Source organism: Paramisgurnus dabryanus, chromosome 6 (assembly GCF_030506205.2).
Source record: "Paramisgurnus dabryanus chromosome 6, PD_genome_1.1, whole genome shotgun sequence".
Taxonomy (NCBI): Eukaryota; Metazoa; Chordata; class Actinopteri; order Cypriniformes; family Cobitidae; genus Paramisgurnus; species Paramisgurnus dabryanus.
This window is the reverse complement of record NC_133342.1, coordinates 24,054,518-24,072,836: the sequence shown is the minus strand read 5'-3', so window position 1 is coordinate 24,072,836 and position 18,319 is coordinate 24,054,518. Positions and strand designations below refer to the sequence as shown.

Here is an 18,319-nt window from a genome sequence, read left to right as displayed (position 1 = left end):
AACATTAAGTTTTTACCTTATCCATGAATATGATTATATTCTTAATGGTGAAAACTACATTTCCCATCATTCCACTTTCCTTTTCCTTTGTTTTCATTATTTTGTTATTGTGATATACCTCTAGTGGTCAAGAAACTACACATTGTGCCTTTAATTGTTGATTACAGAACCTCAATTTGACACAAAGTGTGTAATGCTTAAAATGTACCTATTGAAAAAAAACAGAAAATACAAAAAAGACAGTTGATGTGTGCATACCAGTTAATCAAAATACACTATCCCTGCAAGGAGAATTTTTCTTTGTTTTGCTATCTTTCAAATTACCCACAAATATAAAATGACATACCAGATAGTTAATTTTTGTGTGTACTTTATTCAACTTCAAAAAGAAAGAGAAGGCACTCAGTTACCACTAAAAATAAGAAACTGATAATTGTTTTAGAACTCTGAAAGTAAGATGTCAGCAGAATTTTACAAAATGGCAACAATAACCATGAACAGCAGAGGGAGACATGCATTGTAAATTAGCACACAGGGAATGCCCTTAACTTTTCAACATCACTGGTACACCCATTATGATAGTCATAAGTCACACAAATTAGCTTGTGATTGCATTTTGCAATGTAAAGCCCATATTCACTGAATATTAAATGTAAGTGCAATTTTTTTCACAATGTATTTGCATTGACACAAAGACTATCAAACAACAGCAATAAACAATAAGGGGTCATAAGAATTAGTAAATGAATGTGTCCTGTAGTAACTTTGATTCCTCTGACAAAGTAAAAAAAATTCATTTAATTTCTTTTAATTAAAAAAAATCTTGAACATTATTGATTTGACTAAAGGTTCTTGAATTGTATTTCTAACTGGCATTTGTCTCAATATAACAACTCCATAGTCGCCTAAATAGTCATATAATAAAGCTACAATTGTTGAAGTAATCAGTCAACTTTGTGCGGACTCCTGTCATTGGGTGGACTGCGTGTGCACCGTCCATGCTTTTATTTTTAATATAAGGGAGGGGGTTCCCAGAAAATACCTCCTCCTGCTGTTCCTCGGCTCTGACTATCTCGTGAATATCAAACACTCGCAGTCTCCATATTGGAAGCAGAGATCAGAAAACACAGGAAAATATGAAGAGGAGGATTTTGACGATCAGTTAAGCGCACCGATGTCGTGTTTCCTTGAGTTTAAACGCAAGCGTTCAGATATCGCGCGTGTCGTTTATTTAGACCACATTTGGAGGTTTCATGGTCAGCTCGCTAGCGCTGTCTTATATTAGCAACCCAGCCTCCAATTACTTGTTAGCCGTCGCGCGCTTGCAAACGTTGTTTTTGTTATGCGCATCCATACGGGATAAATAATCAGATGTGTGTCCGCGACGCTTATTTTAATGCAACAAAACGTAAAGATTAGTGGTCGGGTGCAGTCCGTTCGCCCACGCTAGCCTGAGCGACAGCAGTCTGCTGGAGATCTGCCATTACCTCGACTAGCTGTTAGCACAATCTGAAACACGGAGACGGCTAGAACTCGCTGGGGAAAGGAGCTAACATTTTGTTTCCATGGACAACACGTCCATAATAACGCAGGTTACGAACCCCAAGGAGGAGGAGATACTCTCGTCAAATGCTGAGAAAGGTGAGAGGTTTTTTGGGGGTTAAAGTTAATCGGCGTAGCGCGTTTTGTTAGCCTGAGCTTTGCCCACCATTTTAAACGAGCGGGCTGCGAGTTCGCGTCCGCGTATATGAACTAAAACGAGAAATGGGTTTCTATTCTGACGAACAGAAGTAAGAACGTGGCGTTGTTTGTAAAAAACTAATATGCTTTAACACCACCTTGTGTTTTTTTTTTTTGTTAATGTTGAGTGGGTTATTGTAAACCTTAGCAGTAAGCTGGGAGAGTCTGAAAGTTTGGGCTCCGTCAGTGCTTATGTCACCAGTGATGTGGATGCAGACCAACATAAACAAGCTTTTTCTGTCAGGGCTGTAAACTTGGAAAAGAAGCAGAGTTATATAAAAGGCGCGTTTATTTTTTGCTCAGTTTGGCGTTTTAAGTAATTGTAAGTGATGAAAAGTAGTAGGGCAGTTTGATTTGTTCTGCATTCATTCAGGTCTGCTCCAGCCTATTACTTTGGGCATGTTATGTTACACCCGTAAAGCGGTGATAAGTTTGTATCTGTTCTGTGTATATGGTGAAGATATTCAGGCAGTTTTTCATAGCTGAGGATGTCCGCCTCAGTGACAGCAGGAATTCCTATAGGGCATAAACTTTGACCTCAGGGTGGCCGAGTGGAGCAGCTCCTAAACAGCTGCCCTCTTACGACCGCACAGAATAAAGTTGAACCTTCTATAACGGTACTTATGCTCCTATTGGTCTATTACATAAGATTTTAAATTCTTAAAACCTCACGAATAATGTGTTGATCTCATTCACTGGACCCAGTTTCCATCTACATTGCCATTAATGGTGCTTTACAGGGTGCATCGTATGAAAATGTATTCTAATATATTGCAATAACCAAAATATATAGTACTGTTTTTCTCTAAAAAAAAAAGTCTGTTTCTTGGCTTCATACAGAAAGTTGAAACTCATGCAGTGTTTTTTTAATGAACTATGATAGACCATATAGAGCATCTTTACTGCACAGTACACATTTCACCCAGGATGCAGTGTCTATTATTGGACAGCGTGTAAGTAAATAGTGTCAGTAATAAAACAGGATTGTTAAGGAAGCTGAATCTTTTCCAGGCTTCAGATCTGATAATGTCTGGTATTGTGCCGCAGTGATCTATGTCTCTGGCCTGGTGCCTGACAATCATTTTATTGCATTCTGTCCACAAGTATGTACAATGTCCATGTATTTGGAATTTACGTGCTTTTTGCCGCTTTTTGATGATTATATTGTAGTTTAAACTGTAAACCACAGACAGATGCGTTTATGATCTTTGTAAACACAAGTCTTTGTTTTGTCTGTTAAACTAAGTTGCAGCGTAAAGGTCATGGGTTCGATTCCCGGTGAACACACATACTAATTCCCAGTGTGTACAGTACACACATGCAATGTAAGTCGCTTTGAATAAAAGTGTCTGCCAAATGCATAAAAAGGGCTGTGCTCCCAAATTTAAAAGTTAGGATCATCCATTGAAAATTATAGGAGTACCACAACTTTATCATCCTGAAGGTTAAAGACTTGAAACACCACCGTTTTTCAATATTTTACTATGTTATTATCTCAACTTAGACAAATTAATACATACCTATCTTTTTTTCAGTGCATGCACTTAATCTTTGTACAGAGCAGTGTTTCCCAAAGGATTTTGAGGAGACTGTGGTGGTGATGACGTCACCCGCTTATTAGCATATATGTGACGTCATCATGTTGTGTTTGAGTTTGATCTAGGGTTGGCACCTGAAATATGTTTCACTTCTACTCTTTGATCTGTATTTGATCTGTATTATATATCAAATTATATTTTAAGCCGAATTTAGCTGTTTTAAATGGTGAAATAAAAATGTAAATGGGAATCATGAATATTCTATTTGTGGGGGCCAGTGTTGATTCTGTGGTGGGCCACCACAAATAAATCAATGTATGGGAAACACTGCAGAGTGTCGTGAATGTGCAGCACTTCGACCTCGAGTACAGTAATATTGACGGAAGTTTGAGCGAGAAGCGGAGTAGTCAGGAGTGATGATATTACTGCGCGCCGAGGTCGAAGTGTTGCAAACGAAGTGCTCTTCCACCATACAATATAGTTCTCATTTTTTATCCGCTTAAAAAATGGCCAAGTTTTATTTTGTACCGGCATACTAAATTGTGTAACTACTCATGTAACAGTCTTTAAATAGGGAAAACATGGAAGTGTAAATTCATCCCTGTTTGGAGCCTAAAGAATGATTAAGTGCACACATTGAATAAAGATAGGGATTTATTAATTGGTCTAAGTTAAGGTAAGAACATAGTAAAATATTGAAAAACTGGTGTTTTCTTTTAAATTATTTGCCACACACTTGTGCTTGGCCCATTTTTAAACAAACTCTTATATGCTTTAAACGTGTAGATTCGGGGTGCCCTAAAAAATAATGTTTTAAAAGAATGTACCATTTAATGTTATTTTTAATTATTTTAAATTCAATTTTTTATTTAATTAAAAGTTTTAATTTTTCTGGATTCTGTATTTTTATTTACTTTAATAATTAATTAGATTACATACAACTTTTCAAACAGCATGTTTTATAAACTGAATTCATAAAACATAGTAATTTATCATCTCCAAAAATAAATAAACAAAAGTAAAACATACATTTTATCAAAACATTGCATTTTTATAACAAAACTTTGTTCAAATTGAAAATGAAAGTACAGGTCTTTTGAGAGTTATTATAAAATTATTATTTTGAAAGTAGATTTTACTATACAATAGTAATACATTTCAACTGTCAACTTTATTACGTTGAACAGACTTTTATTTTAATTGGTTGTCAGTGTGTATTTGGTGATCTCATTTCTCAGTGAAACAAGGAAATCTGTGTGATTCTGACAGCAGCTCTGAATATAAATTTCATGTATGTCCTCAGATGCAAAAATGAGCACGAAAGTTAGTCATCCTTGTAAATGAGACGTTCGCTTATTATTTCACAGTATATGCAAATGTTTTGTAAAGAAATTAAATCGACAAACGGTCCCAAATATATTTTGAGGTCGCAACAATTACATTTCGGGAGCATACGAGACCAATATGGTCACAATGTCAAGCCCTGATAAATGTACACTGTATTGTAATGGGTGCGGACTTATGCGGTTCTTATTGTGAAGGGACTTTCTCATCACTACGTGTCACCAAGATCAGTGTTAAATTGTGGCTGTGGATGCGAAGAAAATGATGATGATTTTGAACATGGTTCTGACAGGAGCAGATATTCTGCCCTCACACTTTTTAAAAATAAAAACACATAAAAATCCACCTTGTATAGCCTAATAAGAAGCTACCCTCTTTATCATAACTATTGACAGACCAATGGATGTACTAACATGTCTTTTAGGGTGGAAATCATAATGCCTTATGCAGTGGTTCCTAAACTTCTTACACCAAGTACCACATCAGAAAATATAAAGTTAAATAAAAGTAAAAATAAAACTGTACTGTATTTAAATATATTTTCAGATTAATCACACCCTGTTAATTTGCAAAATTAAAGGAACGGTATGTAGGATTGTGGCCAAAACTGGTACTGCAATCACACAACTGGTGGCCAATACACAACATGACAACATAAACATCAGTTGAGGGCTGCAACTCCACTTTTTAAATGACAATATCCTGGCTAGACCACTGTTGTGAGTGATATAAGTATTTGAAATGAAAATGATTTCTTAATGTCTAGTGACATTTCAGGGCCATTTTATGATTAATTGATATAAATTACTTACATACTGTTCCTTTAAGAATATACTCATTTTTGTTAAACATCATTTACTATATGCCACAAATAAAACCATCAGACTGAAAATATTCAGTTACTTTGTGCATTTAAATGTAAATACATTAATGTGGTGCATTTTCAAAGTAAAAATAAGTCACTAGATTTATGAGGAATTTTATGTTCTTGTAAACAATGTTGTGCTCTTTTAGTAAACTCTTTGGTTGCTCTGAAGAGTCATGTGATCACAGGTGGTGTCCACCAGAATTGACTTTATTTGCCAGCGTCGCATTTTCAGTAATGTACGACATGTTTGAAGATGGGAATATCCGATCTGTCCCCTAACATTTCGGACGCGAATGCATGTATCCGATTCCCATCACATTTATTGTCTTGAAACCGATCTGAGAATATCGGAAATTATCTATGTGCTTTTTTCCTGCTTGCATGTTCTGGTAATCTGATCTGTGCCACATGAGGGGGGAAATCAGAATTGAGTCACTTCAAACATGTAAAGGTGCCCTAAGTCACAAAATGCTTTTCCATAATAATAGGCACTGGCAGGATCTTTCAAATTGTCATATTTACATGCATTGGATTTTTTAGTAAAAATTGAGGTGTGAAGTATTGCACCCATAGTTTCTGAGACTTAAACGTGTAGACTAACTGTAGGGACTACTGTTAGAGTACTAGAGATGGCTAAAGGGGCGGGAGAGGAATGCAGGGCACCCATAGGCCATTTGGTTTATCGCTCCTCCTCATTGGCATCTCCTCCTCTTTCTCCCTCAAACATTCCATGCTTCCGCTCGCCTGTGCCTTTGCGCTCTCTAAAGCTTCAGGAACGAGGGAAAATAGCCTCTGTTCCTTAAAATGGAGCTAAAGTAGGCAGCCAATGAGTGCAAGCACTTGGGTTTAGGAGCCTAAAGGGGACAGGGTGGGGTTTGTAAGTGAGTGGGGTCTAGTTTCAGTTTTTTCTTCTTGTCACTATTTTTAAAGGGCCTTCTCTTGCTGGTGACCTCAGTGTTAATATTTAGAGCTTTTGCCGTGGCACTGGAATGAAGGCAGATTATTATTAGTATGTTATTAGTGAGTGTTTGTGAATGAGGAGAACTGCGAGGCTCTTTGATGTTCCCTGCATAGACAAAGTCTTTAGTAAATTATTATAATCCATACATTTGCATTCTGAGGACATTTTTGTTTGAACGTGTTTACCACTAAGTGTTGTGTTAGAGGACTTGATTCACTACAAAGGTACCATAATTATATATTAGGCATACAAATTTTACTATATCATATTACACCATAGTGGTCAACCGACAATTTTATTTTATTTTTATAGCTGACGCCGATATTAAGAGATGTGTGGCCGATTGGCTTACATGAGGCCGAAATAACTCAAGTATTTTATTTACAAGCTATTTGTACAAATAGCTTTTTTTGCTTTTTTTAAGGAACAATGAATTTAAGGAGCAGAAAGATTTATCGGTCTGTCACTAATAATACTATCATGTGTCATATCATGTCCTATAAATAAAACGCATATTAAAAAAATAATGCTGTATAAGTTTCCAAAATCCTAAACAAAGCTATTTGTTATTAATGATATTAATTTAGCCACCAATAAATCATGCATCCATCTAAATATTTAAAGTTTTAAGCCTTGTTTAATATGTTTTTTTTTTTTTTTATTAGTTTCGCTGTCCAACAGCAGTCTAAAGAAGAAGAGAAATCGCAGCATTTTCAGCTCGTTGTTCTGCTGTCTGAAAAGTTATGAAGCTGAGCCACCCGGCACCCCAAACAACAACAGCAGCCCTCTCCCTCCTCCTGTGGAGGAGAACGGAGATCCACCAAAGGTGAGACAGACCCTTCTCAGATATATGATAGCATATTAACCCATAGACTTTGGTTTCGATTCGATGCCTCTTATTCGATGTGTGTTAACGTGTGTTAAATAGTAGTCATCACAGCACACTATCCTGATCATGTGTGTCTGAATTACTGTCCATCTGTCTTGTGGTTCAGCACCTCATTTCTTCTGTATGTTTGCTCTCTGTCTTCATTTCTCATGACCCAGTGTGACCAGGTTGAGGTCATCCCTATTCCCAGTGTATGTATGACTCCACTCAGTTACCAGTGTTTGTGCTCTTGCATGCCACACGGAGCATCGCTTTGAAGCGCCTCTGTTGGACGGTGATGCACTTTTGGCTGATGCCTCTCAGATGCTTGCATGTATTGCAACATAACACTCCTGTGGTGGCTGGTAGGGGTGGGCGATATGACCAAAATTTTATTTCATGATAGGATTCATTTATATCATGATAACGATATGTATCACGGTAGAGTTTTTAAAATCTTTTAATAAGGTTTTTATGTTAGAATTTTCATAACTCTCACAAAAACTTATATATGCATAAAAAAGAAGATAAAACAAACAAAATTTAAGCTCACTGAAATATAAATAGTCAGTGATGAAAGAATGATTTTCATAATTTTTCTTATTAAAGGTAGAAAAGTGATTTAGTCAAGAGGAGTAAGAGATTTTCACAAAAACATGAGTGACAGACACGAGCAAAATTAGGTAACTTCCCCTTTAAGATCCATGTCCGGATACAATTTACTGTTACACATGCGTTTCTATTTCTATTTCAGCTGTTTACGTTCTCTTAAGCCCTAAATTGTTGTGTTTATGAGGATACTTGTAAACCTTGGAATTTTTATGCATATATGTATTAGCGAAAAATGTTCCCACATTTTTGAAAAGAACCGCCCCTCCACTTAAAAAAAAAAATGCACATGCGCAACACTGTACCTGCTCCAGAGAGGGAATGCCTATTAAACGTGTGCACGAGAGAGAGCATGCACGAGCCTTGTTCTTTTCGCTCTGTTTACAAGTTGCTGTCGGCATGTTTACAGTGTCTGTGTGGTTCGTGACTTGTGCCAGGGCTAGCATCGCTAATCGTAGATTTTAAATGGATTTCTCCAAATAGCATGCAAGACTTTACCTGTCGAGTAGAAACTTCGCTTAAGAAGCCCAACCTGTGCTTTAAGCGCACGCCAGAGTGTGAAATAGTCTCCCAAAAACACTCTGTTCTTGTTTCTTTCTTTATAGGCCTTCTCTTCTTGTCATACAATTCGTAAACACTTTTTCTCTTGCGACCCTCAGACATTTTGAAAAAAACACGGTGAGAACGCGAGCTTCAATGAATGGCTGAAACAGTAGCCCACCACACATATACACCTGAAAGTGTGCATGTGCAGAAAGGAAACCTAGGGACGAGCACATACGACAGCCTTGTGTCAACATATCACCAGAATGATTGACAACTGGGATGACCAATGGTCTTGATGATCCACCCAGAAAAATAAAATCTTCCACTATACCTTTAAGGCAAATAAAGTGGCAAAAGCGTTCATGAGATTAATGAGCAGTTGATGCACAACTTGCGTGCTCATCTCACACAAAAACAGTGTGCGCATATAGCACTGTTATATAGCGCATAACCTCGATAGAGACGATAGTCCAAAATTTCTATCTGTTGACAAATTTCTACCAGTTTATCATATCTACCGGTTTATCACCCACCCCTAGTGACTGGAAACGTTTTCCCAAACTGTTTGGACATTATGGGTTAAGACATTTAGCAACACATGTTGACTCTGCACACCCATTGTTGGGAGCTTACATAATAAGTAAGTACAAATGAAGCAATGTTTTGAAAGTGATCACAGAGCAAGATTGTATGTTTTCAGAACAACAACCTACAAATGGCTCATAGTTAATAAAAGCGTATTTCATTTTAAAATAGGTTAAGCCAACCTTTAATAGATAATGTTTTAGCATGTCAGTTCTGCTGGTATGCCGTTTTTGTGCATCGCTCTGCTCCCCCAAGAAAGTTTTGCCTAACTTGCTGACTTGCCATAACCCCAAAATATTGTTTGTATTGAACAGGAACATACTCCAACTAACGTGCAAGTTTGTCGGTGGACATCTTTGTGCTCATTCAGCAGTTTGGAGCAGAATCTTGACCGCACTCCAGCGGTTCCTCCTAAGCTTGATTCATCCCATTAAAAAGACAGGGATTTAGATTAGATCGACCGTCTCCCTCTATAACACGATTGCCTCTGCTTGTATCGAGACAGTCGTGCAGTGTGGATTAGGCCACTATATGAAGAGAGGAACCTGTTCACCCATAGCTTCTAAATAAAGTGATGAGATTTTACACAGGGTAGCCATGCTGAAGACACCCTCCCCTAACCATACCCATCCTGCAGCTCCGATTAATGTGTGTGAAAAAAAACTTTAATCCCCACACACAGCCGTTATCTTTTCCACTTCCTGTTGGAGAAACTGTGTAGAAGAGCTGGGATGTGTAAATGCATGAGTGTTGTCTATGCGCCACAGGAAACACATTTCCTATGCCTGAAGCTTTTCTTTGAATTTCCTGAGGAAGTGTGCAGATCATTGGGGACTGTGCTGCTCTTACCATCTCTCCTCCCTCTCTGCTTATAAACGGTCTCCCTATTAACATGTCGCGGCCTAATCTCACGTGCCTCATTTCCTACTCATTGCGGTAAACTGTCCTCTGTTTATCAAGTTTAACCTCTTTGTTTTGCATCTCCTCAGCCTCCAGAGAAATACCTCCTGCCTGATGTTAATATCAGTGACTATGGAAAGAAGTGTGTGGTAATAGATTTGGACGAGACGCTGGTGCACAGCTCATTTAAGGTAATTAGTTCATAATTGTAGGTACTGGTCCAGATTCTCTTTTTAATTAAAACGGGAATGGGACCACATATGTTGTTGTTGTTGTTTACTTGAAGATACAATGAAACTGTGACTTCTGTGTGGTGACTCTTATTATATGTGGCCCTGTCTGTGAAATCCAGGCTCAATCTAATGATGAGATTAGAAGCATCAAAGTTTAATTTCTAATTTTAATTGGTCAATAATACAGATATCAATAATAATATCAAATTATTTAGGATGATTTTATGTAGAAAACAGCAAATCACAAAAAATACTTGAGATGGGTTTTCATTATGTTAGAGTGACCATAAGTGCCATTCTTCCCGGACGCGTCCTGGACAGGATTTTGGGTGCCTCTTCTTAAAGTCATATTTGTCGACCACATATGTCATTGAGGTTTATTATTTCAGGTTCTATTTCAGAAAAGCAACAGTTACATTTTAATGTCAGAACAAAACTACGATTGTATGTCTTATGTTTTCAACTGAAATGTGAGAACCTTGATGGTGTGTGCGGTCGACAAATACAACTTCCGGAAGACGCACCCGAAATCCTTGCCAGGACGCGTCCGGGAAGACCGGCACTTATGGTCACCCTACATTATGTGCATGCAGTCAGCGCTTTCACTTTGCATTTTTCTAGTACTCGGCATAATTTAAAGGAACACGCCCAGATTTTGGAAATTTTGCTTATTCACCGTATCCCCCAGAGTTAGATAAGTCCATACATACCTTTCTTATCTCTGTGCGTGCTGTAACTCTGTCTGACGCATGCGCCGCTAGCTTAGCTTAGCACAAAGTCTGGAAGTGAATGGCTCCAGCTAGCAAACTTCTTCCAAAAAGTGACCAAATAACGCAAACATTTTCCTATTTATATGTTGTGATTTCTATAGTCACACCGTGTACAAATAACAAGGTGATATGAGACACAGCCATCTTTTAACAGTATACATACTGGGAACTATATTCTCAGAAGAAGAATTACTGCTACGTGGGCGGAGTGATTTGCTCGCAGTACCCGAGAAGCCCCCTGGTGAGGCGCAGAGAGTTCGGTCAGAGTTGTGCAAATCACTCCGCCCATGTAGCAGTGCTTCTCCTTCTGAGAATATAGTTCCCAGTATGTATACGGTTAAAAGATGGCTGTGTCTCTTATCACCTTGTTATTTGTACACGGTGTGACTATACAAATCACAACACATAAATAGGAAAATGTTCGCGTTATTTTGTCACTTATTGGGAGCAGTTTGCTAGCTGGAGCCATTAACTTCCAGACTTTGTGCTAAGCTAGCGGGGGCTGCGTCAGACAGAGTTACAGCAAGCACGGAGATGATAAAGGTATGTATGGACTTATCTAACTCTGGGGATACGGTGAATAAGCTAAATTCCCAAAATCTGGGTGTGTTCCTTTAACCAGAGAGTTTGTTTTAATTTTACTGCCCTTTATTATAACTTCTATTAGTATTAATATAAAAAATGTGAGATAAAGATTATAAAACTGAGACAGAGTTGTAATTCATTATTAATTTTGTTTTTGCAGCCTATTAGCAATGCTGATTTTATCGTCCCAGTAGAGATAGACGGCACAGTGCATCAGGTAAGAAATAAGATTTTATTGATGGCATCCCAATTCTCGAGATGATAACATTTTATAAAAGTTATCTGGTGTATTTTACAGTTTTTTATATAAATAAAATGTTTAATACATGAGAACTTTATTAGATAATTGATGAAAAACACGGTGGCTGTGTGGCTGTTACCTTGTTCAAGTAATCCAGGATAGGCTGTCTGTCCTGGTTGGCCTATTCATGATTACTTGCACTAGGTGGCAGCTGTATGTCTTCAAGGAGCAGATGTCAATCACGTAGGTTTTGGTATATGTTTCACATTATCTTTACATTTAGATTTAATTTCAAAATTAAAGAGCTATGGTGCAAAAGCTGCTAAACTGCACCTCCGTCAAAAATTTGATAATGATATTAACCAGTGGCATGGCGTCTGGGCATGCAGGGTATGCACGTGCAAATGGGCCCGGGCCAATAGGGGGCCCGGCCCTGGGCCCGCCCCAGCTTTTAATGATAAAATTATTTTTCGATTAAATTTTTATTTGTGGCCGCAATAAATCTATTTTTGTATGCATATCATGTTTAGTGACTTCTTATTTCTCTGTAATGTCTATTTTCTCCATCATTTCTTGTTTGCGTTTATTTTTTTGCACTCTGCAGCTGCCGTAGACTACTACGCCATCATTTTTTTACATGACGCATCGCCGCGCCCAAAAAAAGAAAACACAGTGTGAGAGGTTACTATAGCGGCTATCTACATGAACATTAAGGATGGACAAATATAAACGTAAAAGTGGGGCCTTAAAGAGAAAAGAGAAGGCGGAGAAGTTAGTCACGAGTCAAAAACTACCCAAAACATTTTTTTTTCTTTATTTAAATCTACCTGTTAAAGTAAAAAAATAAAGGAAAAATATTTGACTACCTTATTAAAAGTATGTCGTTAACAGACCTGCGCGCCACAGTTAACAGTGCCAACGGGCAAGGTTGAGGGGGGCTTTGGCTTAAGGGGGCCCGTAAATTTTTTTTGCATATGGGCTGGGACATGGAAATTATGGTTTTGCATCTGAACTCTTCTATTATTGTGTATTAATTATTGTAAATGTAAATTAAGGAATAGTTCACCCAGAAATGCATGCATGTTTGTACTCTCATCTTAGTGTATGACTTTCATTCTTCCCTGGAACAAAATTTACTTTCATTTGTATAATTCTTCCATACACTTTTATTGTGAACATGTCACTTTTTAAATGTAATAGTCCTTTGAAAAACATTATCTCTCTTTCGTAGGTATACGTGCTCAAAAGACCTCACGTGGACGAGTTTCTGCAGAAAATGGGCGAACTGTTTGAATGTGTGCTTTTTACAGCCAGTCTAGCCAAGGTTTGTCTCTCTCACACTTCACATTCGACTCATTTAATGTTAACAAACATGTCAAATGACACAGATTATACCATTGCAGCCAGACAGCATCTCTTAAAGGGTACCCCAACTATAGACACATGTGGCTTAATAGATTAACACTGGGATTTGCTATATTAATGTGAAATTAAAAACGGTACAAAATTTATAGTTTTAAAAAACTTAACAATGAAAGATACATATATACAAATTCAGAAAACATACAAATGATTAAAAAATAAAGATGATCTGAGAGGTAAGAAGGTGGAAGTGTGGAGTAAAATATTCTCACATGAAAAAGTATAGTAGATACCATAGTATTTATTTACTACAGTAAGCTGTAGTAAAATTTCACGACAACCATTATTCGTCATTGAACCAGAATACACTATGCGCAAAAACAATGGCAGCCTCCACAGGTTAAAATGAGTATTACATGTAGGGATTGTTTAAAGGGATAGTTCACCTTAAAATGAAAATTCTGTCATAATATTAATCCTAATGTTGTGTCTAAACCTGTATGAATTTCTTTTTTCTGATGAACACAATAAAATATTTTGAGAAATGATGGTAAACACACAGCAGATAGTGACCATTGACTTCCATTGTAGGAATAAAAATATGGAATTTAATGGGTACCATCAAATGTGTGCTTACAATTATTATCAAAATATTTATAGAATAACATGAGGATGAGTAAATGATGACAGAATTTTCATTTTAAGGTGAACTATCCCTTTAAAGTAATTTAAACGTTGAATGTGTTTCTATCAATGAATTTTAGTAGTAGAAGGCAAATATAAAGTCTTCATAGCCAAGGTACCCTTTAGCCATCACGCTGACTAAAACAGCTCAAACACGATTTGGGGCGTATAGTGTGGTTGTTAATTTCATTCCTGCTCTCCTAATATTTGACCCCCTCTTTGTCTCTGTGGCTTGCGTTTGTTTTAGCTGCTTATGCATGGGTAAGTGTGAACTCTGTGGCTACTGTGACTCTTACAGAATGCGTGCCATGTATCAGTAGCAGCGTCCTGTAGATGCCGCCGCTACCTTCGAAAGCTCACATTGTTTTAGTTTGAAACCTGTATGCTGTGAAGTTTCATTTGTGGTCATATCTGTAGCTGATGTCCCCCATGTGTGTAGTTCTCACACTTGTTGATGACACATTAGCTGTTGGAAATGTATGCAGCCTTTAGTTGCTTTCGTGTCCATTATATCGAGGTTGGCTCATTTGCTTCAATAGCAAACTTATTTTACTCCTTATATCACCGATTATGGTTTTGTAGGTTACAATCCTGTTTGTACATATTTTCATTTGCGTATACATAGAAATAGTGTTTTATTTCTGTAGGCGCTTGCTTTTTTGGCCTTTTATCTATGCATTGAAGATTTCACCGTGACTCTGGATTAAAGCAAACAGTTCAGACAGTGCATGACCTGCCTGATGCTCCTCAGAAATGAATTTATAAGACTAAAGGTCATTTGTCTGTGTGTGCTTCAGTATGCCGACCCAGTGGCTGACCTGCTGGACCAGTGGGGTGTGTTTCGGGCGCGACTCTTCCGGGAATCCTGTGTTTTCCACCGAGGGAACTACGTGAAAGACCTAAGCCGACTCGGGAGAGAGCTCAGGAACGTCATCATTGTGGACAACTCCCCTGCTTCCTACATTTTCCACCCTGAAAATGCTGTAAGTTTTGATTAGCCAGTGTCCTTACTATTAGTACCTTAAAAGTCTCAAGTTTAGTATTAAGAGAGAGGTTCACCCTAAAATGAAATTTCTTCCCAGGTGTGTATGACCTCTTTTTTTTGGGGGGGGGGGTATTTTTTGAGTTATTTTCATTATGCCAGTTCTTGTCTTTGTAATGCTATTGAATAGTTTCCAGTATTTTTAAGCTTACACTTTAAAGGGGAAATTCACAAAAAATAAACTTTGATTTTAATTTACTCGCCCTCAGGCCATCCAAAACGTAGGTGACATTTTCTTTACTGGAACAGTAGATTTTTAGCTGAAATTGTGGTCCTTGGTGATTCTTAAAATGCAAGCCCTTAGGGGCCAGTACTTTAATAGCGCTTTTCCATTGCATAGTACCCCACGGTTTGGTTTGGTTTGGTTTGGGTCAGGTCGGGTCAGCTCACCTCACTTTGGCTTGGTTAGCTTTTCCATCGAGTTTAGTAACACTTCGGAGTGTGAGGGATTATAGGAGTGTCTTTATATTTGCGCTGCCTACTGCTGTGACATCATACAATCGTTGTACATTCCCATACATTCATTTATTTCTCAGTCCGCCCAAAATTAATACATAGCATTTATCACTACCTCTGTCTCACATGACAGTTTATGTACAAACACCCGTGGCGTCAGTCAACGCGCTCCGCTGAGCCTCATTTAAGTTGCATTTAAGCATATATGCGGACATGTGCGTCGTGAATGTGCCCCCACAAACTGCAAGTCTGGAAAACTGGTATGGTGTTCCTGATTCTTAACCTGTGGATGTTTTTCATCGCTAAAAGGGAGTTTGGGAACTTATAGCAGAGCACAGATGACCACTAGCATGAAGGTAAAGCTAATCGTTTACATTATAGCGATGATGCTGGTAGTGAAGATTCTCTCAGACCAATCAGTGATAGGGTTAGGTGTTTTTGCCTCATGTTTTGGTATCAGCTCGGGTTGCTTCAAATCCCAACTGAGCTGGTACTAAAAAAAAAGTTTTGGGTGCTACGTACTGCACCAAGTGGAAAAGCCCCTTAAAAGTAAGCTGACCTGACCCACACCAAACCGTGGGGTACTATGCAATGGAAAAACGCCATAAGAGTCCAAAACAGGCAACTCAAAATTATTCCCCGCAGCTCTTGGTGGTATATAAACGATCGTTCTGTCAGGAAATTATTTATAACCGTATTACTTGTAGACTTTGTGGATCCTGGACTAACTGTGTATGTGTGTTGTGAAGGTTCCAGTGCAGTCGTGGTTTGATGACATGACTGACACCGAGCTACTGGACCTGTTGCCTTTCTTTGAGGGACTGAGCAAAGAGGAGGACGTGTATGGAGTTCTGCAAAACCTAAGGGGCAGGTAGCAGGCTGGACTGTACACCCGATAAAGAGCCAGTGGAGCCCCCCGGTGGAGATCAGAGGAGTAGCTCCTCTACTCCAGCCCGCAGCTACCACCAGTCGTCACGACACCACCTGTGTTCCCTATAGGAAACACACACACAGACTTTTAACATTTATAGGACACTCAAATATTTCTCTTCTGAAAAGTGCTTATGATAAACCAAAAAAAATCAACTTCTTATTTTCCCTTTTTGGAAATGAAAATATTCAAGTCATAACCGTTCTTTGAGGCGTTGCTATGCAGGAAAATCTGTAGGGTTAAAAGACTGTGGGGTTTCCTCTCCAACCCAACAAAGTGCCTTTTTTGAATGTCATTTTTATGGGGAAGATACGATTTTTTTACAAGACATATTTCCAGAGAACCTAAACTTTACAAGAATTATATGCTTTAAAACGGAGGCAGGGCAGGGTCTTTTTTTATAAAAGCACTGTTAAAGAGGCCAGAGGTTTTTAATTATGTAAAGCTGGGTACACGTCTCCATTTTTGTGCTTTTTTTGTTTTGCTTTTTTCCTTTTTGCTTTAGCTTGTGCCATTATATAGAATTATTTTATTATTGATTCTATCTAGACTTGTATATGTTTAGTTTGTTTTCTAAGAGCAAAGGAATGCATTTGCACTTGTTAGGTTACTTTTCTTGTCCGCCTTGGCCTCTCTTGCCAACTCTCTTGCTAACCAGACCAGGAGAAGCAATCGTATAAGATTGTATTGTGCCAATCGTCTTACAATCTGATGCCATTAACCAGCTAAATTACGTTTCGTCTTTAGCAAACAGGCCTGACGTTAGTCAACTAAATTTGACGAGGGAACTTCAATGAATGCGTCATGTTGCGTAGACTAACGTTTGGACATTTTAAAAGATGTTATTATACCAGCTAGAATTTTAGTCGTTACTTTCAAGTTTTTCCGTTTGCTTTTGGTGAAGTAGTGTAGACACTGCATTTGTTGCCCCTTTATTGTATTCTTAAGGGGAGGTGTCTTTTATAGAAGCCAGGATACACAATTGCAAATGTATCCCTTTTATCGTTTTTAATATTTTCTTTCATTGTTTGATTAGTGGATTGTTGAAAATTATTACAGGTCCATCATCTTTTAGACTGATCTTATTTTTAATTGATTTCAACCTGTTTTTAACCATACCCTGTTGCTGCTATCACTGTATATTACACTACAAATAACCTCTCTGTGGGGTACAAACAGTACCAGCCCAGGGACGAGAACTGTCTGTGCAGCTCATGCATAAGAGAGGAGTAGCTCACAACGGACATCTTTTCAGTGCTTTATAAGGATTTGCTTAGAAAAACTGTTTATGGAGATCTGCTGGGACTCTGTGCGCAGTGGAAAGCGGCGTGAGCTGCACAGACTCTTCACCGCAGTGCCTAAGATGAGAGGAGCGGCAGAGGCGTCTCCCGATCTGCAATAACCTCTCTGCCTAGAGTCCGCCACAACATGATTCATCCACTACGAGCTGTCAATCGTTTATCTTCGTCCTCTTTTCTTGGACTTTCATTGTCTACCTCTCTCCGTCTCTCTCAAAGTTGTTCTACGGCAGACAACCGAGAGGGATTTATTCTTATGTATCTGTCAGTATTTGAGATGTTCACCTAGTTATCTTGCACCTGCTGTTTTCTGCTTGTTTGTGTGCTGTACAGCCTCCCCTTCTACGTGGATTTTTAGCTTGGTTTTATTTCAGATTGCTTTGTGAAACACAAACACATTTGAAAATTTCACATTTATTAATTTATCACAGTGACCTTGTTGAAACACTTTGGTTTTGGTCGTCATTGTGTTTATTATGTCTTCACCTTTCAAGTGTAGGTGGCACCATTTTTATTTCACATTTCCTTTTCACTTCAATGTTTAATGCTGACACAGTCAATTGAGATTTTTCCTTGATTGGTATTATTGCAGTTAAGCCATATAGACACTTTACGGTCAGCAGATTCACTCGGGTTTGAAGTCAGGTTGGAGAGGCTGTACAGCGCTAATATATTTCGAGTTGAATTGATTCATGGTTGTATTGTTGCAAGTTTTCTTCCGGACTCTGACATATTAAAGCACCTTTATAAAAACACGA

At 38.2% G+C, this 18,319-nt stretch overlaps 1 protein-coding gene across 2 annotated transcripts; it reads left to right on the top strand.

Moving 5' to 3' along the window:
- The first annotated feature begins 1,038 nt into the window (after positions 1 to 1,038).
- On the top strand, positions 1,039 to 18,319 carry ctdsplb (CTD (carboxy-terminal domain, RNA polymerase II, polypeptide A) small phosphatase-like b). Of its 2 annotated transcripts, XM_065276222.2 has the most exons (8): positions 1,039 to 1,641; positions 7,117 to 7,277; positions 7,499 to 7,531; positions 10,049 to 10,150; positions 11,708 to 11,764; positions 13,020 to 13,112; positions 14,632 to 14,817; positions 16,082 to 18,319. In XM_065276222.2, the coding sequence occupies exons 1-8, from the start codon at positions 1,566 to 1,568 to the stop codon at positions 16,205 to 16,207; spliced, it is 834 nt and encodes a 277-aa protein (XP_065132294.1). In that variant the 5' UTR covers positions 1,039 to 1,565; the 3' UTR covers positions 16,208 to 18,319. The 2 variants fall into 2 exon arrangements, with proteins under 2 accessions (XP_065132294.1, XP_065132295.1); XM_065276223.2 differs by lacking the exon at positions 7,499 to 7,531.

Coding starts and splice junctions, on each gene's coding strand:
- ctdsplb (XM_065276222.2), top strand. CDS start 1,566: ATGGACAACACGTCCATAATAACGCAGGTTACGAACCCCAAGGAGGAG. Junction 1,642..7,116: donor CTCGTCAAATGCTGAGAAAG/GTGAGAGGTTTT, acceptor TTTTTTTATTAG/TTTCGCTGTCCAACAGCAGT. Junction 14,818..16,081: donor TTTTCCACCCTGAAAATGCT/GTAAGTTTTGAT, acceptor TGTGTTGTGAAG/GTTCCAGTGCAGTCGTGGTT.